Genomic DNA, 27,251 nt, shown 5'->3' on the forward strand with positions numbered 1-27,251 from the left:
TTTTGAAATGGTGCTGGGTAAAGAACTGGTGGCACTTTTACCCTGTTCACTTGGCTTATAAGCCGTACTTTTACGAACAATATTTTTCTCTCACAACAAATCAGCCAACAGTATTTTCAGTCATGGCTTATCAGCCAAACGATCAGGACAAAAGTGATGCAGCAGGGTCCAACTGGCAGATGGATGTTCTATCAAGCTTGACAATGACCTGCAGTAGGTATTCCCTCATATCGAAAAAGAATGAAACGCAATTATGATATAGAATAAGTATCATTAGATTAACCTTTGAATATATTTTCTTAGTAAATCTATTTAGAGATGTTATTTTCTATCAACTTAGTAAAAAAATGACTTTATTCAAATGACACTGGTGCCGTATGATTAAAGAAGTTTATCACCCACTAGTTGGCCACTAATGTATACAAGTTGTTGCAGGTGTTTGAAAGATTCAGAGGTTCGGTATGTGCAATCGGTGGACTACCGAGTCTGATGGCGCTGGGTAAAAAAGCCGAAGGCAACTGAAATCTGCCAAAGTGACGCAGAATGATCCAAATGGCACATGGATACTCGGTCAAGCTTGACAAAGACCTGTAGTTAGTATTCCTCCGTCCTAAAATGCAATTATCTGATCTATTCCAAGAGTAAAAAAAAATTAAATTAGGCTAAATTTATATTAAAAAGGTAGTAAACATTTATGATAAAGAATAAATATCATTAGATTAACCTCGGAATATATTTTGTAGTAAATCTACTTGGGGATATAAATGATGATATTATTTTCTATAAACTTAATCAAAATTTTAAAAAGAATATCTCATGACCAATAAGCCCAACGGCCTATTGGGCCTTGGTCTCGCGCCCTGATCGGGGGCGCCCAACCCTACATGGTTGGTGGGCCCCCGTCGCACTGCGCTATATAGAGAGGTGGGGGCCGGCGGCTCAAAGTACGAGGTTCGCCGTGAGCCGCAAACCCACCGACAAAACCCTAGACCGATCTAAGAGGGCGCGCAGCCAGCGACGGGAAGCTTCGCTGATCCTCGCCGTCGTCACTGCTACGCCCGACCGCACTGCATCGACGTCCGTGCAACCTCTACTCCACCCGTCGCTGCCCGTGTGCTGCCTCCATCACCGAACCCGCGATGGCCAGCACAACCGCGACATCATCTGGAGGCTCAGGTTCATCACCAGCCCCTATCTCCCTCTCGGTGTAGTGTTCTAGGTCTAAATGTGCATGTGTTTCATGGATCTATGAGTTCATCCGCCTAGATCTACCCTAGTCGATCCAAAGAAAGTTAACAATGGTATCGGAGCCTACTAGCACGTAGATCTAGAACGGGTACCGATTAGAAAAGAAAAAAGACGAAGAGATCCAGTGCGGATCTAAGCAGAAAAGGGTCACCCGACGTTCGGTTGAACCCTAACTCGATCTGTCGGATCTGAGAAAAGAAGAAGGGCTCGGTTTTCATGCAAAGAACGAACCCTAAAACCCGAAGGTGATTCAGGGAAAAGAAAACAGTGCCGTCTCCAACCCATACCCTAACCCGCTCGGTGATTGACTGAGAAGGGGAAAAGAACCGATTTCAAATCGGTAAAGCAAACCCTAACCCTAATCTGAAAATCGGGCCAAATCCGAATCAAAGAAATAGAAAGGGGAAAGAAATGGAAGAGGGTGGCTCGGCACGGCTCACCTCACCGTCGTGCACGCCGCCACGCGGGGAAAAGAAAGGGCCGGCCGGGGGTGATCTGCTCGCCGGAACGGCCACTAGGGCGCCGCGACCAGGCCGCTCGACGGCGGCGCGTTCACCCACTGGGGAGCGCGCACGCCGGCGAGGGGGCCGGAGACGGCGCCGGGGCTTGCTGAGCTCTCTTGCCGTCGAAGCTCCTCGTTCGGTTTCTGCTGCGGCGGGACTGAGTGGAGAGGAGAGAGGGGCGAAGAGAGAGAGAGAGAGAGCGAAGCCGAATGATGCTAGGTCAAGGGCGCCACGCCGGTCGCTGGGGTTTTGATCTCACGACGCGCACGGGCAGCCGTCGGATGGAGATGGACGGCCACGAGCGACTGGGCCAGCGCCGCAGCCCAGGCGGGATAGGGCACAAGGCCGAAATCCCGGCCCAGGCCCAGGTTGCGGCCTGGGCGCGGGGAGAGAGCGCGCGCGGCTGGGCGCGGGGGCGCGCTGAGCGCGCGGATGGGCCGCGGCTGCTGGGCCGTTTTCGCTGGCTGCGCGCGCGCGCGTGGGCAGGCCGTGGGCCGCGCGTGTGCTGGCTGGGCCGAAATGGTCAAATGAACAGATATTGTCACAGTTTTTGTTTTCTTATTTTCCAGAAAACAGTTTGATCAATTTGAATTGATTTTTTATGATAATTTTCTATACAAAATTTATCCAACGATATTTTTTGTTCAGTAAATAGTAAATTTGCTTCTGGAAAATAGGAAAAAGGTTATTAAATGTTAAAGTTTCCGCTGCGTATTTAAAGATGTAATTTTCATTATTAAATTCGAACCAACGGGAGAATTTAATTTTGAAAAAGGATATGTTTTAAATTGATTATAATGTTGTTGTTATTCTGACCAACGTTGATTAATGACAATATTATAATGTTTTGTTATACATTAATTCTATTTCTGCCCAACGGTGATGTAGAATTAGTGTAGAAAATAATTATATGTTTTAATTTTGACCAACGTTAAACTAAGGCATGCAATTATTGTTGTTATTTCTGTTCTCACCCTATTTGAATTATGTTTTCAGGAGGATACAACCTGATGAGTTGTATCAAAGAAATCCCCACTCTAAAAGGTGATAACTATATTGAGTGGAAGAAAAAGATAGACCTGGCCTTTATCCTCGCTGAGGTGGACTGGGTTGTCACCACACCGTGCCCCAAAGAACCTGTGGCACCGGTGAGGGAGACAGATGAGACTGATGCTGCATGGCAGAACAGAGAGCGGGATTTCGCTCCTGTAAAGATGTCCTATGACCTTGAGCATAGGAAATGGATCACTGCCAACAAGAAGTGTCTGGCAGTGATAAAGAACACAATTGAGCCTGCTATTGTGGGCTCAATTCCAGACTGTGACACTGTCACAGAGTACCTAGACAGAATAAAGAGTCAGTTCACTGGCTCTTCAAAGACATATGCAACCCACTTGATCAAGCAGCTGGTTACAGAAAGGTACTCTGGTGGCGGCAGTGGCATTAGAGAGCACATACTGAGAATGAGCAATCTGGCATCTAAGCTCAAACCAATGGATTTGGCACTCAAGGATGAGTTCCTTATTTATTTGATTTTTGCTTCTTTGCCCAAAGAATTTGACACATTTGTTATTAATTACAACATACAGCCTGAAAAATGGGATTTAGAAAAGCTCATTGCCATGTGTGTGCAGGAGGAGGAAAGAATAAAAGTTTCACAAGGTGGTTCTGTCAACTACCTAAAAGATAAGAAAAAGAACTATAATAATAGCTCTTCCTCCAAATCATCTGAAAAAGGTCCCATGCAACAGTCTCAGAACCAGCAATTCCCAGTGGCTAAAGACCAGTGTCTCCACTACAAGAAGACAGGGCATTATAAAAAGAATTGTCCTGATTTCTTAAAGATGATTATGAAGAATAAAGGTGAGAACATTATTATGTTCATAAATGAATCCTTGTATGTAAAGTTTTCAAAATCTACTTGGTGGATTGATTCAGGTGCAACTATTCATGTTGCTAATTCATTACAGGGATTCCGTTCGATGAGAACTTTGCAAAGAAGCGAAAGTTTCATTAAAGTAGCAAATGGAGAACAAGCAGATGTTGAGGCCGTTGGTGATCTTCCGTTAGAGCTTGCTGATGGCTTCATAATTATTCTTAGAGATGTTCTTTATGTACCTTCTTTGCAAAGAAATTTGATTAGTGTTTCAAAGTTGGACCATGATGGTTATGATTGCCATTTTGGAAATGGCAAATGTCAGATATTGTTTAATAATAAATGTATTGGTCTTGCCTTCCGACAAGACGAGCTTTATTTGTTATCACTTCGTGAAAATGTTAATTCCGTATGTGATGTGAATGAAAATGTATCCTTATCGAACAATGGAAACAGAAAACGAAAGAGAGCTCAAGATGCGTTGTCGAAATTATGGCACTGTCGTTTAGGTCATATTTCGAGGGGGAGAATAGAAAGACTAGTTAAGAATGATATTCTTCCTCCATTAGAGCTCTCAGAGTTAGAACAATGTAGAGATTGCATAAAAGGAAAGTATGTAAAGAAAATTAAGAAAGATGTCAAACGAAGCGTAGGAATTCTACAGATTATTCACACAGACATATGTGGTCCTTTTCCTGTGAAAAGTGTGGATGGTTATGATTCATTCATAACATTCACAGACGATTACTCTCGTTTTGGCTATATTTATCCAATTAAAGAAAGAACAGAAGCGTTGGATAAATTTAAAATATTTAAAGCAGAAGTTGAAAATCAGCATGATTTAAAGATTAAGATAGTCAGGTCTAACCGTGGAGGAGAGTACTACGGTCGGCATACCCCATATGGACAAGTTCCTGGACCTTTTGCAAGGTTCTTACAGGAGAATGGTATAGTCGCCCAGTATTCAACACCGGGCAAACCTCTGCAGAATGGAGTAGCTGAAAGGCGTAACCGTACCCTGATGGATATGGTGCGTAGTATGATAAGTTACTCCACTTTACCCATGAGTCTGTGGATGGAGGCGTTAAAAACCGCCATTCATATTCTCAATAGAGTACCAAGTAAGTCGGTGCCCAAAACACCGTATGAGTTGTGGACAGGAAGAGTACCCTCACTTAACCACTTGCGTGTGTGGGGGAGCCCTGCTGAGGCTAAAGTTTTTAACCCAAACATTGGGAAGCTAGATCCCAAAACAGTGAGTTGCCATTTCATTGGCTACCCAGAAAAGTCAAAAGGTTTTTGTTTCTACTGTCCTAACAGACATACAAAGTTTGTGGAAACGAGACACGCTGTCTTCCTAGAGGATGAAATGATTAGGGGGAGCATGGTAGCTCGAGAAATTGACCTTGAAGAGAAGCGGGTGTATGCACCCACTCCGATCATTCATGAGCCATTTTTCTCACTACCTACTATTGCTACACCAACAGGACAAGACACTGTAGTGCCAGCACCTGTTGTTATCCCGCCTGTGGCAACAATGAATGAAGATGAGGAAACTGTGCCTCAGGATTCTATAGAACCTATTGCCACACATGAGGGGGAGCAACAACAGCCTCAAACAGAAAATGTGCTAATTGAGGAGGCCCCTAGAAGGTCTCAAAGAGTTAGAAAATCAGCTATTCCTGCTGATTATGAAGTATACAACACTGAAGAATTTCAAATGGAGGATGATCCCACCTCATTTGAAGAAGCCATGAAAAGTGATCATTCATCAAAGTGGCTTGAGGCCATGGAAGATGAGATGAGATCAATGAATACAAATAAAGTTTGGGATTTAGAAATAATTCCTAAAGGAGCCAAAACAGTAGGCTGTAAATGGGTCTACAAAACAAAACTTGACTCTCAAGGGAATATAGAGAGATATAAAGCCCGACTTGTGGCAAAAGGCTTTACACAAAGAGAAGGGATTGATTACAACGAGACCTTTTCTCCAGTCTCATGTAAGGATTCTTTCAGAATCATAATGGCATTAGTGGCACATTACGATTTGGAATTACATCATATGGATGTAAAAACGGCATTTCTCAACGGAGACTTAGATGAAAATGTTTACATGGCACAACCGAAAGGTTTTATCATGGAAGAAAAAGAACGTTTGGGATGCCGCCTAAAGAAATCTATTTATGGATTAAAACAAGCTTCAAGACAGTGGTACTTGAAGTTTGATCAGACAATAAAGAATTTTGGGTTTAAAGATAATGTTGAGGACAATTGTGTCTACGCAAAGTTTAAGAATGGAAAGTTTATCTTCCTTGTCCTATATGTGGATGATATCTTACTTGCTAGTAGTGATGTCAGTCTACTACTGGAAACAAAGAAGTTTTTGTCCTCAAAGTTTGATATGAAAGATCTTGGTGAAGCTTCGTTCGTTCTAGGGATCGAGATTCACCGAGATAGAAGTAAAGGGGTATTAGGACTGTCATAAAAGGCATACATAGAAAAAGTCTTAAAGAAATTCAGTATGCACAAATGTAGTCCCTCACCTGCTCCTATAGTCAAGGGCGACAGATATGGGGATTTTCAATGCCCTAGGAACCAATATGAGATCGATCAAATGAAAGTGGTTCCATATGCTTCAGCTGTCGGAAGCTTGCAATATGCTCAAGTATGTACGCGCCCTGACTTGGCATTTGTTACCGGGTTACTTGGCAGATTCCAGAGCAATCCTGGAATAGAACACTGAAAATTGGTAAAGAAAGTCTTGCGTTATTTGCAAGGAACGAAAGGCCTCATGATGACGTATAGAAGATCTGATTCACTCCATATAGTGGGATATTCAGATTCTGATTATGCGGGAGATAATAGAAAATCCACGTCTGGATATGTGTTTACTCTCGTAGGGGGAGCTATTTCATGGAAAAGCTCAAAACAAACCGTCACTACATTGTCCACAATGTATGCCGAGTTTGTAGCGTGTTATGAGGCAACGGGGCAGGTGAACTGGCTAAAGAAGTTCATACCCGGTTTGAAGGTGGTTGACGACATCAATAGACCACTGAAATTATACTGCGATAATAATCCAGCAGTACAGTATGCTCACAACAATAGGTCAAGTGGTGCTGCCAAACACATTGACATAAAGTATTATGTTGTGAAGGATAAAGTCTGGGATCAGATGATAAGTCTTGAGCATATAAGTACCGAAAAGATGCTCGCGGATCCGCTTACAAAAGGCTTACCATCCAACGTGTTCAAAGAACATGTAGCCGGCATGGGTTTAAGGGAAAGCCTATGATTCCTGGACTATAAAGGGCCCAAAAGTTAAAGTAACTATTTCAGATTAGAGACGTGCATTGTAGCTGTTAAATCTATCGACGATTGACCGTGACGATAAGACATGCTCTATGCATCATCTGTGAAGAAATGAGTAAGGATAAAAGGATTGAAGTTTTAAAGTTTAAAGATAAAAGTAATAGTGAGATCAAGGGGGAGAATGTTAGATTGATCTCATGACCAATAAGCCCAACGGCCTATTGGGCCTTGGTCTCGCGCCCTGATCGGGGGCGCCCAACCCTACATGGTTGGTGGGCCCCCGTCGCACTGCGCTATATAGAGAGGTGGGGGCCGACGGCTCAAAGTACGAGGTTCGCCGTGAGCCGCAAACCCACCGACAAAACCCTAGACCGATCTAAGAGGGCGCGCAGCCAGCGACGGGAAGCTCCGCTGATCCTCGCCGTCGTCACTGCTACGCCCGACCGCACTGCATCGACGTCCGTGCAACCTCTACTCCACCCGTCGCTGCCCGTGTGCTGCCTCCATCACCGAACCCGCGATGGCCAGCACAACCGCGACATCATCTGGAGGCTCAGGTTCATCATCAGCCCCTCTCTCCCCTATCTCCCTCTCGGTGTAGTGTTCTAGGTCTAAATGTGCATGTGTTTCATGGATCTATGAGTTCATCCGCCTAGATCTACCCTAGTCGATCCAAAGAAAGTTAACATGTTTAAACCTAGAATTACATTTCTTTTCTTTGGAGACGGAGGAGTAAAGGGTTAAAGTTTGGCACTGGTGCCGTATAACTAAAGAAGAAGATTACCACCCACTACTAGGCCACTAATGTACACAAGTTGTTGCAGGTGTTTGAAAGATTCAAAGGTTCGCTAGGTTCAAGTCTGCAACCGGCCGGTGTCCAAATCAAAGGATAGTCGCCGCGCCGGATCCCGGGGGCCTGGATGGCTGGATCAGTCAGCAGCTAGCATCGATGGCAACGACGACTGCTTGCATGTGCTTTTTCACGTACTAGTAGCCATGGCTTCCGAATGACAAGTATCCGTGTTGATGCAGAGAGGACAAGAGAGAGATGTGCCTGCAGCCTTGCACTGAAAGAGAGGCGCTACCTGTGGGCAGGGGCAGGGGAAACCTTGTGCTGCTACAGAAACAGTGGCGGCCGCTGCAGGCTGCAGCTGACGGAGCTGACTGAAAGAAAGAGACCAACCATCTGATGATGATGATTTGGCGCTCACTATCTTTTTCTCAAGCCAAATATATACTGCTCTCTTATTTTTTTTACATGTTCCATTAGTTTTGTTCTAGTTAAACATTTGAACTTTTACCATCAGTCTCAATAAAATCTACGTGGTTTTACAACATACAAATGATAAAATTATGAAAGTTTTCAAATGCCAAATAAAAAATATTTATTGTGTTGTTATCTTATATGTATTTCAAAAAATATATTAAAATTGATGTTTTAACTTATATATATATTAAAAAACATAAGTCAAACGGAGACAGTATTTAGGCCGCGTTTAGTTCCAAACCTAAATTCCCAAAAAGTGTTACAGTAGCCATCACATCGAATCTTACGATACGTGCATGGAGCATTAAATGTAGACGAAAAAAAAAACTAATTGCACAGTTTGGTTGGAAATCGCGAGACGAACGTTTTGAGCCTAATTGGTCCTTGATTGAACACTAATTGCCAAATAAAAATGAAAATGTTACAGTAACCTAAATTCTAAAATTCAGCCAACTAAACACGAGCTTAATAGAAAGATACCTAGCAGTCACCGACGCGGCTTTCCCTACAATCTTGGCGTGCCGGTGGCTGCTTTCACACCGCCCCCCGTTTTGCATTTGTGTGTGCCGTATCCGTCAGGGGAGAGACCAGCTACAGAGATGGTGACCGGGCGGCCGGGACGATACTTGCAAGCAGAAGAATTGTATATACATACTTGCTTTGGCGTAGATAGATGAGATAGATAGATAGTTTAAGAACGTGTTCTGTTCGCTTGTGCTATTTAGCCGGCTTTAATCCATACAAATTAGTCATAAATCAATATTTTTCTCTCATAACAAATTAATCATACAAATAAACAGAAACCGATTTAATACCAGCCGATCAGGACCCGGGTTACCGCTCTCAGACGCTAGAATAAATAAACTAGGAACCGAAAGTGGAGTTTACTTATTAGTAGTCCCCTCCCCCCAAGGTCCTGCTACTAGACTACTAGGAGGTACTGAGGCCATGTTTAGTGACCTGAATTTGGTGCCGCCAAAACACTGTAACACACTGTAGCTATACTGTAGTATTCCATTTGTATTTGGTAATAATTGTTCAATCATTGACTAATTAGGCTCAAAACGTTCGTCTCGCAGAGTACAACTAAACTGTGCAATTAGTTTTTGATTTCGTCGACATTTAGTATTCCATGCATATACCATAAATTTAATGTGACGAGAAATCTTTTTTTTTCATAGTGTCAAAGTTGGAAATTTGGGGTAAACTAAACATGGTACGAAAACGGGAGCCGTTTGGTAGGCCTGTCAAATGAGGTTTGGAATGGCCGTCCCAATGCAATGCAAATGCGTCGCGTTTTCTAGTGTATATGTACTGTATGTATTTTGGTTGAGGTTGCATCAGGACTTGGCATCCGCGGAGACCTGGACGGAGGTGGTGGGTACGGATTAGTACGCACTTGCGATGGAGACCACAACAGAAAGTGAAGCGGAGTAGCGGACGGACACAGAAAGGAGTGGCGTGATGGAGAGAGACCTGGCGGTCAGACGTTAGAGGTAGGTGGTGGCGGCCGAGTCCTCTGCCCTGTTCGCTTGTAGGTGAAAATACTGCTGGCTAATTTTTTACGAGAGAAAAAGTAATATTGATCGGCTGAAAAAATACGGCTTATGCCAAAGCCAAGCGAACATGGCGGAGTGTAAATCCACTGCCTGGCTGGCCTGCAAGAAACCAAAGCACCGTGCCAGACCAATCTCTGATGACAGATCAGAGAAGGGGCGCACTAGCGGGCAAGCTTTTACAAGAACAACTGACCATACAATACGGCGCTGAATGCCTGAATCTAATAACACCATCAGCAAAGCGACAAACTCATCATCCTCACATCATAGGCAAAGCAATCCGGCACTGTACTATGGATCTTTACAATTCTTCTACAACAAACATAAAACACTACTGTAAAAGAAGAGAGATTAATTAAAGAGAGACAGAGAGGAAATCAGAAAAGAGAGAGGAAATCTAGCTAGTAGAAAGTAGAAACTAGAAACCAAAAGCTAAGGGAGGGAATAGGGACGAGGGATGTGACGGCATCAGGCCTCGCTGCAGGCGCTGCGGCTGGATGCGCGGCCGATGGACTCGTCGATGCGGTCGAGCCGGGGCCTCCATGGCGCCGCCCGCCCGGGCTGATCCTTCTCCTTCGCCGACGCCACAGGCGGCAGTGGCTGCGGCTGCTGATGGTGGCTGCCGCCGGCGGCGGCGTCGAAGAGCGCGTCGAGCGGGCTGGGCTTGGGCGCGGCGGTGGCGCAGCCCTTGCGGGCGAGCGCGGTGAGGCGGTTCATGAGGCAGGCGAGGTCCACGGCGGAGGACTCGGCCTGGAACACCGACTGCGGGAGCAGGAAGTAGACGGTGCCCGGCTGCAGCGCGTCGTCGGGCCGGAACGGCCCGCGCCCCGGCTGCAGCAGGTGCGCGGCCGAGCACAGCACGTACCCCTTGCCGTTGTTGTTGCCGGCGGAGGAGGAGTCGGAGAGGCAGCCCGTGACGGTCGACACGGTCACCACGCCGGGGCCCTCGAAGTCCTCCACGTACCCGTTGGTGTGGATGACCCGCACCCCCGCGCACGGCCGCAGCGCCCCCGCGGAGCCCGCCGACGAGAAGGCGCAACCCATCCGGCGGTCGATCGAGGGCGGTGGTGCTCTGCCTGATGGAGGCTGGCTGCAGCTGACAGTGGAGGGAGCGGAGACGACGGCGAAGCGGAGGCAGAGGACGGGGCCGGCTGTGGGGGTGGGGTGCTCTTTAGTAGTGGCCGCGGGGAGTTGATGGTTGAAGCGTTGAATGCGAGCCGAGCGGACGAACGGAGGCGGGTAGGAGGCCGATGACGCGTGGGGCCACACCCGTTGGCGTGCCGTGTGGAGTGAGACGATAGGAACAGGAAAGGATAATAATGTACTCCAGGAGGCAATGCTGTGGGTTAGGCGTGTGGCCACCCGCCTTCGGCCAATTATACGTATAATACTCTACAGTACAATAAAAAAAAGTACCGGAGGGGTTAATCTTAATCTTAATCTTTATCCGGATGGATTGTTGTTGAATTGAGAAGTTACGTTTTGAGCAATTCCAAAGCCCAAATGGAGGTCTCTACATCAAATCCGTAGTCCACAAAAATAGGAATCGCCTTCGCTGTTCGCTCTTCCTGCCGACCTCCTCGACTCGTCCTCCTCACGTCTACTCCACTCGAAGCACGTAATCCTTCATGATTATATTTTTATATGTTAGTTATAAACATTAATGGTAGATGTATTGTATGTAAATGTTTGTTTTAAACTGAGTTGGATGATTTATTTCGTCTCACATTATATGTAGTTTAATATATTTTTAATGCTTGTATAACTTGTGTTTTAGGATGTACGTAGACAGTAGCATCGAGGACATGACGTCCAGTAATACAAGTTAACAAGATGCTTCTATATCTTCTAAAGCACACATGCATGTACCTTTCTCGCGTGGTCAACCAGGCAAGGTTCAAGTTGACAGGATGGTTTTCTAACTACTGGAGTACGTATATGTCCAAGAAAGAATTGATGATATACAAGGCGTCTTGTATGTACAAATGTACGGATCCATTTATTGCTCAAGGCTGGACACTAAACACCAGTTGAGGAAACACAACAGTACAACAAATATAAAATATAAACTATATATACGCACCAAGCTGCAACGGTGAAATCAAAGCAACTTAACCAAGGGCCTAGCTTACAAGCACATATTGCCACGCACATAAAAATTGCGAAATATAAGAAATAAAATCTCTGTTAAATCCGAAGGCATTAGAGCAGCTGCAGCGTGTATGTTTAGGGTATGCTAGGGCCGGCGTGCTTGACACCGGAGGTAGGGCGTGCTTTGTTTTTGCTCCTGGTGGTACAAACAAAATAGTACCACCGTCCGTCAAATATCCAAGAAAGAATTGACGATACGAGGTGTAATTCAAAGGTGACATAAGGTGTCTTGCACGCACAGTACGGGTCAATTTATTCCTGAAGGAGGACACTAAACACTATTTGAGGTGTCATGACTCGTGATTTGTGGAGGAGGCCGCTGCCCGCTGGTCACGTTCCGTACGCCTCAGACGTATGCGCTAGTGCAACAACAGTGACAAGGAAATTAACCAGCAGAGCAACCAAAGGTCTTATATATGCCGGTACGCTGTACATAATCTCTGTGTACTTACTTTGTGATCGTACATTTTTGGATTAATTAACGTCACCCCTCGCTGATTGAGGACTATTATGGAAACATATTATCTGGAGGACGAGAGTACTAAAATAAAATCTTTGCATGGCTCTGCTTCAAAAGACAGGCTCAGCATTTGTTCCTGTAACGATGCCTTAGGCCTTCTGCAGTGTGGTCAGAGAGTGATGCCCAAAAGAGAAGAGAGAGTGTTTGGGCATCACTCCCAACACTGCAACAAGTGGTGCTTGTTTTGATTGGGGCCAGAAAAGTTGGAAGCGGTGAATCTTCATTCACCCGGTGCCAAAACATAAACAATAATTGTTCACTGTAGCGCTGTCAGAACAGTTACAAAGCCGTTGGCACACAGACCTTCACAAGGCCGTTGGCCACACACGCACACAGACCTTCGAAGTTCAAAACACATAGACGCTGGGCACACAGGCCTTCAATATTCAACGTTCACATGGACTGGCACACAGGCCTTGAAGTAAACATGACCGTTGTCAAATATCTATAAATACAAGTAACTACCTGTACATGAACACATAGATCTCTCTCTATTCCCTCCCTCTGTAGCCATGGAGAACACAGCTTCATCTCTGACAAATATTTTGAACTCTGCAATACAAAGTGGTGAGCCACAAAATCCAAGTGGTGAGCCACAAAATCTAGCTAGGCAGCAACATCATTTTCCTTCACCCCAATACCCCATGAACTATCCACCACAATTTCCTACCCCTTTCCACCCCCAGTATTCACACATGTTCGGTCCCTTTGGATCCCAAACAAACTACCCACAATTCCCATTCCCATCACAAGGAAGCTACCAAGGTACCTCTTACCAAGGGATGGAACAATACCCACAAGGGGTTGGTCATGCATCACAAGTTGGATCCATGGGTTTCTTCCAAGGTTTCCGAGGGGCTAATTCACGGGTTGATGAGAGCAGCCCCATTGGTTCATCTTCTCCAGTGTCCCAAGAGCAACAACAGACTGGTGTTCCTCCTGCAAACACACCAGTTTGGAGTGACAATGAAAGCAGCCCTGAAGAAAGTGAAAAGAAGGAAGGTCGTTTGTTCTGGAGTCCGGAGGACAACCTTCGGTTAGTTAGTGCTTGGCTGAAACATTCCACTGATCCAATTGTTGGAATTGATAGAAGAGGAGATAGGTACTGGAAGGATGTTGCAGCAGAGTACAATTTGACTGCACCCAAAGATCGAAGAAAAACAGGTGCTCAATTGAAAAATCATTGGACCAAGACTATCCCTTTCATTACCATTTTCAATTCATGCTATGAAAAGGAGAAGAGAGACCATGCTAGTGGTGAATCCGATGATCAAGTTATGGAAAGGGCTCGTGCTGCGTATAAAGTAGCTGCCAAGAAAAAGAGGCCTTTTGCACTTGAATATTGGTGGAAAGCAGTGAAGGATCAACCAAAGTGGAGTAAAGCTTACCCAATTGAAGAAATGATGAACAAGAGAAGCAAGGTAAATGCATCAGGTGCTTATACTTCTTCAAATCAAGATAGTGAAGATATAGATCCTGTCATTAGGTGTCGACCTCCAGGACGAAATGCAGCCAAAGCTCAACAAAAAGGCAAAGGCAAGTCAGTACAGTCACAAGACAGCATCTCAAATGAAAATGCGAATCTGTTCAATGAACTTCAGTTGAGAAAAACTATTGCTGCTGAAAAACTAGCTGAAGCAACACTTATTAAAGCTGAAGCTATTAAAGCTAAAGCTGAAGCTGAAAATAAGATTGCAGACAATGAGAAGGAAAAGGCAAAGCTACAGACATTGGGTATGTACATGGCCCTGTTAGATAAAGACACTTCAAGCTACGATGAAGAAGCCATGGAAAGGCACAAAAAAATGTTGGCATACTTATCTGAAAAGCTTTTTAGTTGAGGCTATGTAGCAATGTAATACCTTTCTAAATTCAGGATATGTAGCAATGTATTAGCTTTTTTTCAAATATTTTGTGCTATCTATGTACAAGACTTGTAAGTTTCAATGTGCTACCTTGTATCAATGAATTAACTTGCTGGTTCTGCATGCACTATTGCCATATATTGCCTGTAACAAACAAGATACAAATACATCACACATCAGAGATAAAAAATAGCTAGCCAAAATTAATACAAAAGAAAGAATAGTTGTTCTGACAATACATATAGATGTTGTAGAAAAGAAAAGTGGGTCTGACAATAGATCTGTTGTAAAAAGGACAGTTGGTCTGACAATGTGGCTGTTGTAAAAGCAAAAGTTGGTCTGACAACTAATATAGCTGTTGTAAAAACAACCTGTTGCAATGAACTAGCCGTTGTGAGCTCCCTTGTATAAAATGAGGACCCTGCATTGCACCATGCACAGACCATATCTTCCACCAGACAGTTTGTCTTGCATCGAGCAAACCAACATCAGTACAGAAGTTCCATGGACCCAAACATGTCCATGAAAATTGACAAAGAGTCTGATAGTGAAGATGAAGTTGACCAATTCATTTGGGACTTCATGAATGATCCAGTGGAGGCTCAAATTGAGGCACAAATCAGAGCTCAGATAGAGTCACAACATATCGGTATGTCTACTCCAAACCAAAGGTTTCATAGAAGGTACATTGAAAGAGGGCGTGAAGGTGCTAGGGATCGTTTAATGTCTGATTACTTCTCAGAAAATCCAGTATACAATGATTTCCAATTTAGACGGAGGTATAGGATGAAGCGACACCTGTTTCTGAAAATTGTGCAGACCCTTAGTGAGTGGTCTCCTTATTTTGTCCAACGGAGCGATGCATTTGGAAAGGTGGGCTTTTCACCTTTACACAAATGTACCGTTGCTATGAGGATGTTAGCATATGGAACACCTGCAGATTTGTGGGATGAAAATCTACGAATTGCTGAAAGTACAGTTATCGAGTGCATGAATACTTTCTGTAGAGGGATCATTGAGTGTTTTGGTCCTACATATTTAAGAAAACCAACTACAGAAGACATCCAAAGGTTACTTCATATAGGTGAAGCGCGTGGATTTCCAGGCATGCTGGGTAGTGTGGATTGCATGCATTGGCAATGGAGGAACTGTCCAGTGGCATGGAAGGGACAGTACACTCGTGGAGATCAATGTGGACCAACTGTCATGTTAGAGGCAGTTGCCTCACACGACCTGTGGATATGGCATGCATTTTTTGGTGTTGCTGGGTCAAACAATGATATCAATGTCCTTAATCGATCACCTTTGTTCACTGATGTGGTACAAGGAAGAGCTCCAGAGGTTCATTTCACAGTCAATGGCCATGAGTACAACATGGGATACTACCTAGCAGATGGTATTTATCCAGAGTGGGCAACATTTGTGAAAACAATTCATTTGCCTCAGTGTGGAAAAGACAAATTATTTGCAGAACATCAAGAGGGAGCAAGAAAAGATGTGGAGCGTGCCTTCGGAGTTTTGCAAGCTCGATTTGCCATTCTACGAAGCCCAGCACGCATGTGGCAAGTGCGGTCACTCGCTGAAATTATTTATGCATGTATTATATTGCATAATATGATTGTGGAGGATGAAAGGGATTCTTTCAGAGTTCGATATGATGACAACTACGAGCATGAGTACCATGAAAGCAGCTCATCTGCACCATTGTTAGGATATGGACATGGGCCCATTCATGGATTTACTAGGGCTCTAGAGATACAAGAAGACATACGTGATCGAGATATGCATCGTCGTCTGAAGGCGGACTTGATTGAGCATATATTTCAGCGCTTTGGAGGCGGCCAAGCTTAGATTTATTCTCTCTTATCAAAATGTTTGTACTAGTATATGTAGTTTTTCATTAAATAATTGTGCTGTTATGTATGAACTCTATCAGGGTCAAAGTGTACTAACTAAATGTACTATGTTACTTTACATTTCTATTGGTAATTCTTGTAAAAAAAATTCTATTGTAATCTGAAGCACACCATTTGGATTGCGTTGTGTACAGATTCAAAAGTATTCATTTTTCTTGGTTCGCAATAAACAAAACAAAGCACAATCACTTGATGTCAAGATCTTTCGCGAGATAAAGTAGTACCTGCAACATCACACGAATCAAGGCAGCAGCACCTGCGTGCCTTCCTCCTCCACTATGAAGCAAGGCAGCAGCAGTAGTCTGCGTGCCTTCCTCCTCCAGCCTCCGCTTCTGCAGCAGAGGCCTCACCTGAAGCTCCATCCGCCATGGCATTCACGCCCACTGCGGCCTGCTGCAAGCCTTCCCTGGCGCTGGCACCGCGGGCGTCGTCCCGCGGCTCGGCGGCCCGCGCACAGGCGGCGCTCCTCTACACGCCCTCCACCTCCGCGTTCTGTGGCCTCCGGGCGCCCGCATCCGGCGCGCCGGTGGCCCCGCGCTGGCGCCGCTCGGCGGCGTCCACGGCCATCGTCTGCGGCAAGGTACGCAGCGGGCTTCGTAGCTCTGGATCGGCCCCGACGGCGACGCCTTCGACCAGATCGGCAGCTGCTCGCGCCTCTGGAGAAGCTGGATTTGGAAGAGCATGGTTGGATTTGAGGGAGATCCATGGCACGAATTGGGAGATCAGAGGAACGGGAGAAAGGGGAATTTTCCATCGCGCGAACGAAGAAGGCAACGAGAGTATTTTATTGGAACTGGGTCCCAACCGTAGCAGACGGCATCGCTCCCAAAAATTTTCCACACTACAGCTGAGTGGGCAGCGGTGTCTATTACTGTACAACGGGCCCATTTATTTTGGGGCACCGCTCCCACACTACAGACGGCCACGCATTTGTTCTTGCGTTGCTCATCCGTTTCGAATGTGCGCAGATTTTTACTGCGTACTCCTAGTTTAGAACAGTTGGAATGGCAGTAGCACACCTACCCCGCTCCCCGCAGCAATTACACGTGGCTCACCGAGACAGGGACTACAGCGGCCGGCCGGGCGCACGCTTTCAGTCCATTTTTGACATCGCGACGAAGTCCAAGCCACCGTAGCGTCAGCATAAAATCAGCCGACATATTTCAGTCAACTACATAAGGGTCAAAAACAATTGATCAACACCACATCACTTCAGATCCGGTAAAATATGGCAAAACTTCGCGCTTCGGATCGTGACTCACTCAACCAAAATCACAGTTCCTTGGGACCTCGCTCAAAATTATCTTTGAGACCTACTGAAAACTCAACTTTAAGCCTTGAGACCTACTCAAAACCCAACTTTAAAACCTTTCCTAGACCTGATCAAGGCCCTGTTCGCTGGGAGGAATTTGTTGGAATCTAGATTAATCTGGAGGAATGTTTTCATCCACGCACAGTGAAATCCGGCTGGTTTCTCGACCAGCCGAACGAGCTGCAAAACTCTCTCTAGTTTGAGGCATACTCAATCAAAAACTCGACTTTGAACTATACTTGTATAGACATTTATTTATATAAATATCTAGGCAATGAACTCTTTCATCAGAGCCTAAGACGCTGCCGCTGCCTTCTGCTTCTTGGGCATTCTGTAGCCACCGATGACGCAGGCGTGGTCGCGCTCGAAGGGCTCCAGGGTCACCTGCTCCGCCAGCTTGAACTACTCCGCCTTCAGCTTCTCCACTTCGCTGGCAAACACCGCCTCCGCAGGCATTGTGCAGTCGATGCAGTTAGCCTGAGTGAACAAACACTAAATCGTCAGGGCCATCGATGCAGGCTTCAATCTAAAGGCATCTGGTGCTTTGCTTCCAGCTTTCTTTGGTTGAAAAAACTTCATTGTGATGTGTTAACAAGTAGTCGTAATAATACCTTGATCGAGATGACAAAGTGGCTGCCGCTCTTCAGGAAATATGAGGCGTTGAGGGCTAAGATCCTAGCCTGTATGCAGGATGGAGCGTCCAATGGGAAGTTTAACAAGCTGCTTGTAAGTCACATTCAAGCTAACACAGGGCGTCCTCGTACTGTATACTGCAACTATACAATACAATACGGCCCCCCATTTACTATGCAAGCAGGATGAATTAATTAGTAACAGTTGAAAAAGCAAACATTATAGTGCAAAATTTGTGTGATTGGTCAAAAAGTACAGTAGTACCAACAGTACAGCATTGGCAACACACAGGTATGGTAAAAAAAAATCCAGTCAAAGTTATGATCTAAGCACTGAGCTACTCCCTCCGTTCCTAAATAACTGTAGCCATTGGTATACGTGCCGCAAGTTTGATTCGATTTGTAAAAATTACGTGTAACATTTGTATCTCTAAATAAATTTATTAAAAACTAGATTCAAAGATCTTTCCAATGATACTAATTATTTACCATAAATATTAATATTTTTTAATATATATTTAATCAAAGTTGTATGAAGGGAAGCGAAAACGACAGATATTTAGGGACAGAGGGAGTATCTTTCAGTACCAGACACGCATCAAATTAAAGTACTACTGGTAAATCAAAGCATCAAAGGTCCAACTGTAGATATTTTAATGTACAAAAATTGCAAAACGAAGGAAGCCTTGGTTAATTTTATTTCTAGCCTAATGCAATGCATCCCCTCACAAAAATAGACTGATGCAGACAGCAGACCAGATAGAACTGAACAATTAATAAGTCTACGAGAACGTATAAAGAAAATTAATCTTGTAAATGTTGTTGCCACCCAGCATGTACCAATTAGTTAGGTTAAAGAAACATGGGGGTACATAAACACCCAGGTTAAAGCATTGGAGTAAGAACTAAAAGGTTGCATCCCCTCTAATTTGATTATAAAATGCACAAGGCAAAACAGAAACTGCAAAACATTGGCATTAATCGGGCAAAAGGCCATAAGCGCATTCAAAACCTAACACAGGACGTCATCGTACTGTATATGATTGTACAATACGGACCCATTTACTGTGAAAGCTGGACAAATTAATTACCAACAGTTGAAAAAAGCAAACGCTATCGTCCACAATTTGTGTGTTTGGACCATCTGTCCCACTTTGGCTCAGGTTTGTAATTAAAATAAGGGATTGTATAGTACAACATTGAAAACACACATATGGTCAAGAAAAAAAAACTCCAGTAACCAATCACAACTTTGACTGGGGTACATAAACACCCAGGTTAAAGCATTGAAGTAAGAATTAAAAGGTGGCATCCTCTCTAATATGATGATAAAATAATGCACAGGGCAAAAAGAAAACTTGAAAACATTTGCATTAATCGGGCATAAGGCCATAAGCGCATCAGAAGCTCGGATTTCCATCATCCATTATGATGTACTGAAGGGGAATCCGAGTATGTTCATCATCTGGTGAGGCGCAATATCGCCATAGAAAGACAATCAAACATAGCACATAGGCCAACCAACATTGCATACTAGTGCAACAATCAGAGATTTCAGATGTTAATCATTACTCATAAAGCAAGTAATAATAATAATTAAGAAAAAACCCGATAATTACAAAGAATTAGTGAGAGGAGTATACCTGGTCTGGCTGAGCAACATCAGAGAAGATGACATCAACCATGCCAACCAACATCCGGTACCTTGCCAGGTGCCTGGCATCCTCAATAATGGGAATGACATCTGTCCTCTTCTTGGCCGTATTGACAAGGTCTCTTCCACTCCTGTGAGAGAACTCAACAGCATAGACCAACCCTTCCTGCAAAGTAACAAAACTCAATGATAAAAACAGTAAATGAAGTCACTGATCAGTATCGGAAACGTAGGTGACAGCTTGATCCCTCACCGGTCCAACAATATCAGAGACATGAGACACAGTTGTTTCCTGAAGCAGCACCAAGGTAAAGCACACGTTGGCCAGGAGCCTAAATTGTAAACATATTGTACATTAGGACAGCAACAGGAAAGCCTTTTTTTCCTAGTGAAAGGGCAAGATAATAGATAACTAATGTGTGTTCAGTCTGAGTAATTAAACAGGCTTACAATCCAGATGTTGTCAACACCGCCAAGCACAGCAGCAGCCAGCTTGGATCGGAAGGGGTTCCACACCCTGTACTCTACCTTTGTTCCATCCACTTTCTGTAATGCATGCCAAAACAACAAAACATGACCATACATGATGGGGCAGCTCGTGTAGATAGCTAGTGAAATAAACCTTCAGTTTAAGGTACACTTATATTATGTATCTAAAACACCATTGGTGACAAGAGGTAAACTAACTAAACCACCTTTGTTAATTTCGATCCACATTGCACAAGAAATTGTGAAAAGAAGAGGTAAACTAATTAAACCACCTTTGTTAATTTCAACCCACATTGCACAAGAAATTGTGAAAAAAATAGAGAGATACACAACTACATAACCAACAACTAGGATGAAGCACGGCCAATGCAAGGAAGGACCTGGACGGAGACGCGCTTCTTGCCGTAGACGGACTCGCCGGGGTTGATGCTCCTGGTGCACAGCGCGTCCCCCTTGGCCCTAGCGACGAAGACGCCCTTGTGCTTGTGCGGATCCACCACCACCTTGCTCCCGCCCCTCATGCTGCCGCCGCCCCTACGGCCGCCGGCCGGCGCTCTGCCACGAAGCGGCCTACACCTGATGCCGTTGCCCCCTACTCTCCGCGGGCCGTCAAACCTCCGTCCGCTGTCTCCGCCATCTAGTGGCCGAAACATCTAGTAGAGGGGGCCAAGCAAAGAGATGAAACTCAAAAATCACTCCATACATAGTAAAATTTAGTATTTGCTAAAGAAACTTTCTAACAACAAGGAGGGGGCCATGGCCACCTTTGGCCCCTTCCAAGAGAGGTCCCTGCCGCCATCGCCTCTCCCCCATACCCTCCGGCCGCGGCCTCGGGCGTCTCCTCTGCCGGCTTGATCCTCTCCTCCCGCTGATAAGCCAGGGTACTGTCGACTGATTTGGTCCTTGGGAAAAATACTGTTTTTATAAGCCAAACAAGCCCAAACCTAGGTCAGACAGTTTGTTGCATTGCACCGATCGAGCAATTGAGCGGTAACCCCGTGAATGGTTTGGCTTTGGCTGCTAGCTTGCCTGCCTCATGGTGGTGACGACGTGAGTAGTCGACGATCGATCACCTCGCCGCCGCCGCCGCCGCCGCCGCAAGACAGAGGTTTAAAGTCCTTTTTCCGAAAACTTTTAACCCTTCTTCTTGGAGGAGGGTTTAGAGTTTTTTGGCTACATATAATTATTATGTATATATATACACACAAATAAAAATGAACAAGCACGCTGAACAAAAATCACGCGCCTGCGTAATTTGCATTCCAAAAAATGTCGCTCTGGGCCATAAGCCCATACCTGCGCTTGTGGGCCCTTGAACTTCAGCCCGGGGCAAAAGGTGCTCCAGTGATCCCTCTGCTATGAATCCCGTTAAAGGAATTTACTCCTAACAAATCCTTATATGATTTCTGGTAGAATTAGAGAGCATTAAGTAGAAATATGATACATCGCTCTTTCCCTAAAAAGATTAGGGGATGCTCTGAATAAAAGACGCGGTAATAGAGAGATTTTTCTTTCGTTTGTTACCTTTTTTATAAGAAAATGGCGTAAATATACCATTAAATTAAGATAAATAAATATTTATTGGATACCTAACTTACCCATGTTTATTTTTATTTTTGACCTAAACCCTACTGCTGCCCCACTTTCTTTCTATGAAAGAGTAAGGAGGTCTTATCCACAATCCCAAAATTGATTTTTGATCAGCCTATTCAATCTAATTCTCGACAGAATCAGTAAATTTCGGCCAATTTCAACATCGATACCAACAGCTGAAGTTATTAATTACGTACGGTTAAATTAATCACAATTCATCAGCAGCAGCATCAACAACAGAAGTTCAAGTTCATACATCACATTCACACCAACCTCCAGCAAAAACTTGCCGTTTCAAGAGCTGGCAAATAACTTAGCTCAGCCATCATCAGCAATCTAATAGATCAAGCGCGGCAGCAGGTGGCATCATCTGAATTCTGATCTGACAAGAGTTGCGTGCTCTGCGTAACTGTGTTCCTGCTTCCTTCAGCTACTGGATTCCATCACCAAGTAGACGGCCCTACACTACTCACCTGTTACCATGGTGGCGCTGTTGCTGATGCAACAGTGCTCAAGAGGGAGAAAGAAAATGAGTGCTGGTGCCTCTGATCCACTACTCAGATGATGGTGAAGTTCGAGAATATGTTCATCAGGTTGTCAAGCGCCTCAGGGTAGAACTTGCGTGCGAACAGGTAGCAGGGCCGCTTCATGCCATTCCACATGCACGGCCTCCTCTGCGCTACATGCTGCACAATGACGACAATGGCGTGTTAGAGCTTCCAGGGAACAAGGACTACCTCATTCGTTTAAGCTGGCAGTGATTGGGAATAGGCCAAGCAAAGGGAAGGACCGAATTACTCTTACCTTTGCGTTGCTGCTAACGTGGACGCTCTCATCAATGGACTGCGGGCATTTGCAAAGTTGTTACATAAATGCCAAAGGTAATGAATTGTTTGCTCCTAAAGGCTCGAAGCTTACCGAGATGTTCTTGAGTAACTCGAAACTTGTATCCACAGCCCTATAGACTTTAGGATGCCATTTCCCTTCAGACCAATCTACATGCGTCACTGACCAATTTGCAATTCCAGTCGGATCAACCATCTGCAGCCACAAATACAAATGCAATATTGTTCAGTAGTTTTTCTAAATAACATGTTGCTGGCTGGCCAAAGAGAACAAAAGGCCGTCATCTACAAGCTTCTGAACACTTACATTAAAGAGAGTTGGCAAGTAGTGCTCATCTGAATAGCAGTTATGCCATTCATTTCCTGGCTGTAAAGTTGCAACCACAACATCAGCAACGACATAAATATCAACGACAGTATGTGCTATGGTCTGATATTATCTAGGCTGAAAGACACAGATTAACAAAGACAATTGTTTTCGCCTTTTTCCCTAGAAATCCTCTACCTGTTGTCTGAGCATATTTGAAGGTCTGCTTGTTACACATGAAAAATAACTTGACAGTGCTTTTAATAAGACAATGTATCTTAGAAAGTTTTTTTGGTGTGGGGAGCAAGGGACCACCTTACAGTAACGCTTGAACTTCCCATAGTAAAGGGTGTCAGCAAGAATAAGAATTGCATGCTGCCGTTTCACTGTAAACCACTGTAAGAGAAGGACACACGAGAACATTCAAGTTAACTATGAGAAGCCAAAACAACTGTTGTAAGTAACTGAATCTGGACGACAGGATTATTGGAAGACAAAAAAAAGTCACTATACAAAAAAAATGAAGCAACAACCATAAAGTTCCACTTTCTAGGGCGATCAGTCATATGAAATTATCACCTGTGCACCCTTTCTCCAATCTTTCTTCACAATTTCAGGTAGCATATGGTCAGAATATCTACCTGCTCCATGTGGACCAGGATCATCAAAACTGAGAAAAAGACAATTTGGCATGTCAATAGCAAAATTCTTATTTGAAAAACATAATTTCAAGAAAAGCGTATCTTTTCAACCCTGATTAGGGGAAAAGTTAATGTGTTGCTTTATGTAAGTATATTCACTTACCAGTCAACAAAACTGACGTTTGTCTCCATGAGATAACTATGTATATAATCAAAGTTATGAAGTGGCACACAGCTGCAATTAGAATAAAGTGTTAGGATATGGACCTATCACTGAAATTTAGATGGAACAGAACAAATGAAAATGATTAACCTCTCAGAAAGCAAGACAAAATGCTGGTTTTCAGGATCTTGTAGGGCATGAGCCAAGAGCCTCTTTTCAGCATCAACCATAGAAATCGTGCCCCAGATCACCTGGCAAGAAAATTGAAAAAATTAGATCCTACAACAACTATAACTAAAACTTTGGCATCAAAATAATCTTGGACACAATTGCTGTAGGCAAGTACTACTGGCCATGATAGGTACAGGTGATGGTTCAAAAACATTAATAAATTCTGGATCATACTCTACAAAATATATCCATCCGTTTATAGAATGGAGTTCTACAATCATTAGAGATGGCATTCTGAGAGAAAACAGAACATTTTTTCAAAATCAATCTGTATTATATTGAAAGTTAGCAAACATTTTCTGCATAAATCAATGAGGGCAGTACAGGTTTAAGCCAATTCTAGTTAGATACCTTTTCACTTCGAATATCCCTGCCAGCGAATATTGGACTTGAATGAATCGGTCTATCTCTTGATGCATGCACGTATATGGTGTATCTGTCTTCATGACCCTGAAAGTACACCCAAGTGGTTAGATTTGGTACTCATACACACCCAGCTGCGCAGGTGACTATGGACATATCCTTGTTCTTATATGAGATAGTATGTAAAAAATGAGTTTGTTTACAAAATAAAATAGTAGCTAAACAATTTATTTTACTAATAGCAGAGAATATTAGTGTTACATGCTGAGACAATCATTTAGTCAATTCTGCTAAGACTCGTTTACTACCTAGACATGTATTCACTGCAATTCGTAAATACTGCAAAAAATCATACCATGAAGAATTTTTCCCATAGCTTTTCAAATGGCAATGAACTGGGCGTCAAAAACATGAAAGCAATTTTTGGATTCTTTGACTGCACTGGCCGTGCCCGAATGATGTCTCTCATGATAGCACGAGCAGCAATCTCATCATCAGTGTATACCCTAGCAGGTTCTGGAGGAGGCCGAGAATTGCAGGCTTCTGATGGTACCAGATAACAGGCTGTGTAATGTCGTGGAGTATAAAGATAGGCTCCAAGGGCTACTGCACAGACAAAAGCGACCAAGACGATGATCCAGAGAGGCCTTCTAGATGAAGCCCTACTGCGTGGTGCCATGATGTATCTGTACAAACAGGAAAGCAGGGCCTAGCAAGCTACAGCCATGCAATCATCCATAAGCACTCCTCTGATAGAACTGATCAAAACCCAAAAACCTGGGGAACACAGGAAAAGGAAAATTTTAGTTTATCGCCTTCAGGCTTCCAGCCAACAGTACCTTTTTTTTGTTGCATTGCAAAACAGTTCATGCAAAACAACAATCCATATTGTATAACAAAAGGACATGTATAGAAGATTAAAACATTTCTAAGACACGCAATAATTCAGAAACTGCTTGATATTCACTAGGTTTGAAACAAAAGTTTAAAACTATATGTGTATACTAAAGAACAGAGTATAAAAACACATACTAAATAAAGTACATAATGATGGAAATACCTATAGGTAAAAAAATGAAAAAAAAACTATATATATACTAAATCCGTTCCAAATTATAGTTCGTTTGACTTTTTTGACCCCAAGTTTGACCACTCGTCATATTCAAAAAAAATGTGCTAAATATTACTTCTTTTGTTGTGGCTTGCTTTATTAACAAAAGTTCTTTAAGAATGACTTAAATTTGACTATGTTTGCACAATTTTTTTTTTAATAAGACGAGCAGTCAAACTTAGGGGTCAAAAAAGTCAAACGAATTATAATTTGGTACTGAGGGAGTACTTGTTACCCCAAAACGAAAAACAACTATAGAGTACATTTCAATCAAGCCAATGTTCTAGTTAACAAGTCGGAGATTCTACAGGGCGTTATGGGTTACAAAACAAATCAGGACAGTTGACGCTTCCACCTGGAACTTGCCAGTTTGTATCCACAAATGAACTTAAGTAATTAGGGATAATACAAAACACAAGCTCTCTAAGCATTTATCCTGCCTTAACTTTTTTTTTTGGTTCCTTGTTGCTTGTTGGTTCGTATGGCCTCACCAATTTTAAGCTAAATTCTCCTCACTGTCTATGTTCAAGTACTTACATGTCCACACGGCCACTCAACAAATTTTCCACAGCACATCACAAAAACCCTCTCTAAACCTCGCCAACCAATTGTCAGGGAACGAACTCCAAAATGGCATGTCCGCAACTTAGCTCGCTGAAAACCCTAGGCAAGATTTCAGATGGATTCTCGACTCGATAACAAGGACACCACGCAGCACACGAGCCCACAGGTAACCAGGCAAGAAAAAATCGAACTTGACCGCTCGCAGACGGGAGAGGAAGGTCCGCAAGGACAACGCGAGCTCCAACCTCCAACAGAGGCAAGGCAAAGCTCGAGACACTTACCCACGAGAGGAGAGGTCAATCCGTGTCAGTCCGGATAGACGGAGCTCTACTGACGACTCCACGCCGCACCCGCACCAGTCCAGCACCAGGAAGCCGGCAGCTGGCAGTGCAGAGGAGCGGGGAGGCGAGGTCGACGGCGACGAACCACCGGCAGCTCGCGTCGGCCGCGGAGGACGACAGGGAGCAAGAGCGAGCGCACGATTCGTCCGGGTTACGGCGGAGTTGGGGAGATCTAGAGGATGGAGGAGGGGGGAAAGTACGGAAGAATCTTGGGAGCAAGCAAGACTGAGGTGGAAAGGTTGGCTGGACAACACCTACACTACACAGCACAGGGGTCTTTGCAGAATCATAATATTGTTATACGAATATCGGTTGTTTTTACGGTCTCCATGAACCGATTTTCGCTCACACGCGCCGCCTGGGACACGGCCTCCTCCGGACCCCATCGGGAACGGCTCACGGAAGGGATGGGATGCGGGAGTGTGGGTCCCACCTCAATTTGTGAATAATTTATAATTTTGTTCTAAATTTTGTGAATAATTTAACATATAATTCTACGAATATCTGTTATCCATAGAAATAATTTATATTTTTTTTAAAAAAAATGGCATACAGGAGTATGTCTCTGAGATCTGCAATCCATAGAAATATCTAAATTACACTACTATGTCCAATAAATTATACTGAAGTAATCATTATAAATGTAGTAATAAGACAGTGTAAATATAGTTATAAGACCATGTAAGTGCATAAAAAATTCAGTTGTTAGGAGGGGCAAAAAAAAAAATTCAGTTGTTAACTAGATAGATCCTTGCAGAATTGCAATCTGCAAACGCTACTTGCCTGCT

At 43.9% G+C, this 27,251-nt stretch overlaps 3 protein-coding genes, 1 long non-coding RNA gene, 1 other non-coding gene and 1 pseudogene across 5 annotated transcripts; 1 reads left to right on the plus strand and 5 right to left on the minus strand.

Moving 5' to 3' along the window:
- Positions 1-10,003: 10,003 nt before the first annotated feature.
- Positions 10,004-10,969, minus strand: LOC136526841 (uncharacterized). Its single transcript, XM_066519419.1, has one exon. It carries the CDS (start codon positions 10,807-10,809, stop codon positions 10,234-10,236), a length of 576 nt encoding a protein of 191 aa, XP_066375516.1. The 5' UTR covers positions 10,810-10,969; the 3' UTR covers positions 10,004-10,233.
- A 1,558-nt stretch (positions 10,970-12,527) lies between these two features.
- Positions 12,528-17,028, minus strand: LOC136526843 (uncharacterized). Its single transcript, XR_010776600.1, has 4 exons — positions 16,442-17,028; positions 13,825-14,445; positions 13,468-13,744; positions 12,528-13,375 (listed from the first exon to the last, which is right to left on the minus strand). It is a non-coding gene; the product is annotated as an uncharacterized lncRNA (long non-coding RNA).
- On the plus strand, positions 14,806-16,152 carry LOC136528623 (uncharacterized). Its single transcript, XM_066521580.1, has one exon. The coding sequence runs from the start codon at positions 14,806-14,808 to the stop codon at positions 16,150-16,152; it is 1,347 nt and encodes a 448-aa protein (XP_066377677.1).
- A 435-nt stretch (positions 17,029-17,463) lies between the features above and the next one.
- Positions 17,464-21,375, minus strand: LOC136526840 (rRNA 2'-O-methyltransferase fibrillarin 2-like; annotated as a pseudogene).
- Positions 19,558-19,632, minus strand: LOC136530176 (small nucleolar RNA snoR60). Its single transcript, XR_010777667.1, has one exon. It is a non-coding gene; the product is annotated as a small nucleolar RNA snoR60 (small nucleolar RNA).
- A 699-nt stretch (positions 21,376-22,074) lies between the features above and the next one.
- Positions 22,075-26,739, minus strand: LOC136526839 (glycosyltransferase BC10-like). Its single transcript, XM_066519418.1, has 11 exons — positions 26,404-26,739; positions 24,803-25,224; positions 24,436-24,534; positions 24,004-24,104; positions 23,854-23,925; positions 23,629-23,719; positions 23,365-23,445; positions 23,050-23,109; positions 22,816-22,938; positions 22,702-22,740; positions 22,075-22,583 (listed from the first exon to the last, which is right to left on the minus strand). Exons 2-11 carry the CDS (start codon positions 25,124-25,126, stop codon positions 22,455-22,457), a joined length of 1,119 nt encoding a protein of 372 aa, XP_066375515.1. The 5' UTR covers positions 25,127-25,224; positions 26,404-26,739; the 3' UTR covers positions 22,075-22,454.
- Positions 26,740-27,251: the final 512 nt, after the last annotated feature.

Source organism: Miscanthus floridulus, chromosome 19 (genome assembly GCF_019320115.1).
Source record: "Miscanthus floridulus cultivar M001 chromosome 19, ASM1932011v1, whole genome shotgun sequence".
Taxonomy (NCBI): Eukaryota; Viridiplantae; Streptophyta; class Magnoliopsida; order Poales; family Poaceae; genus Miscanthus; species Miscanthus floridulus.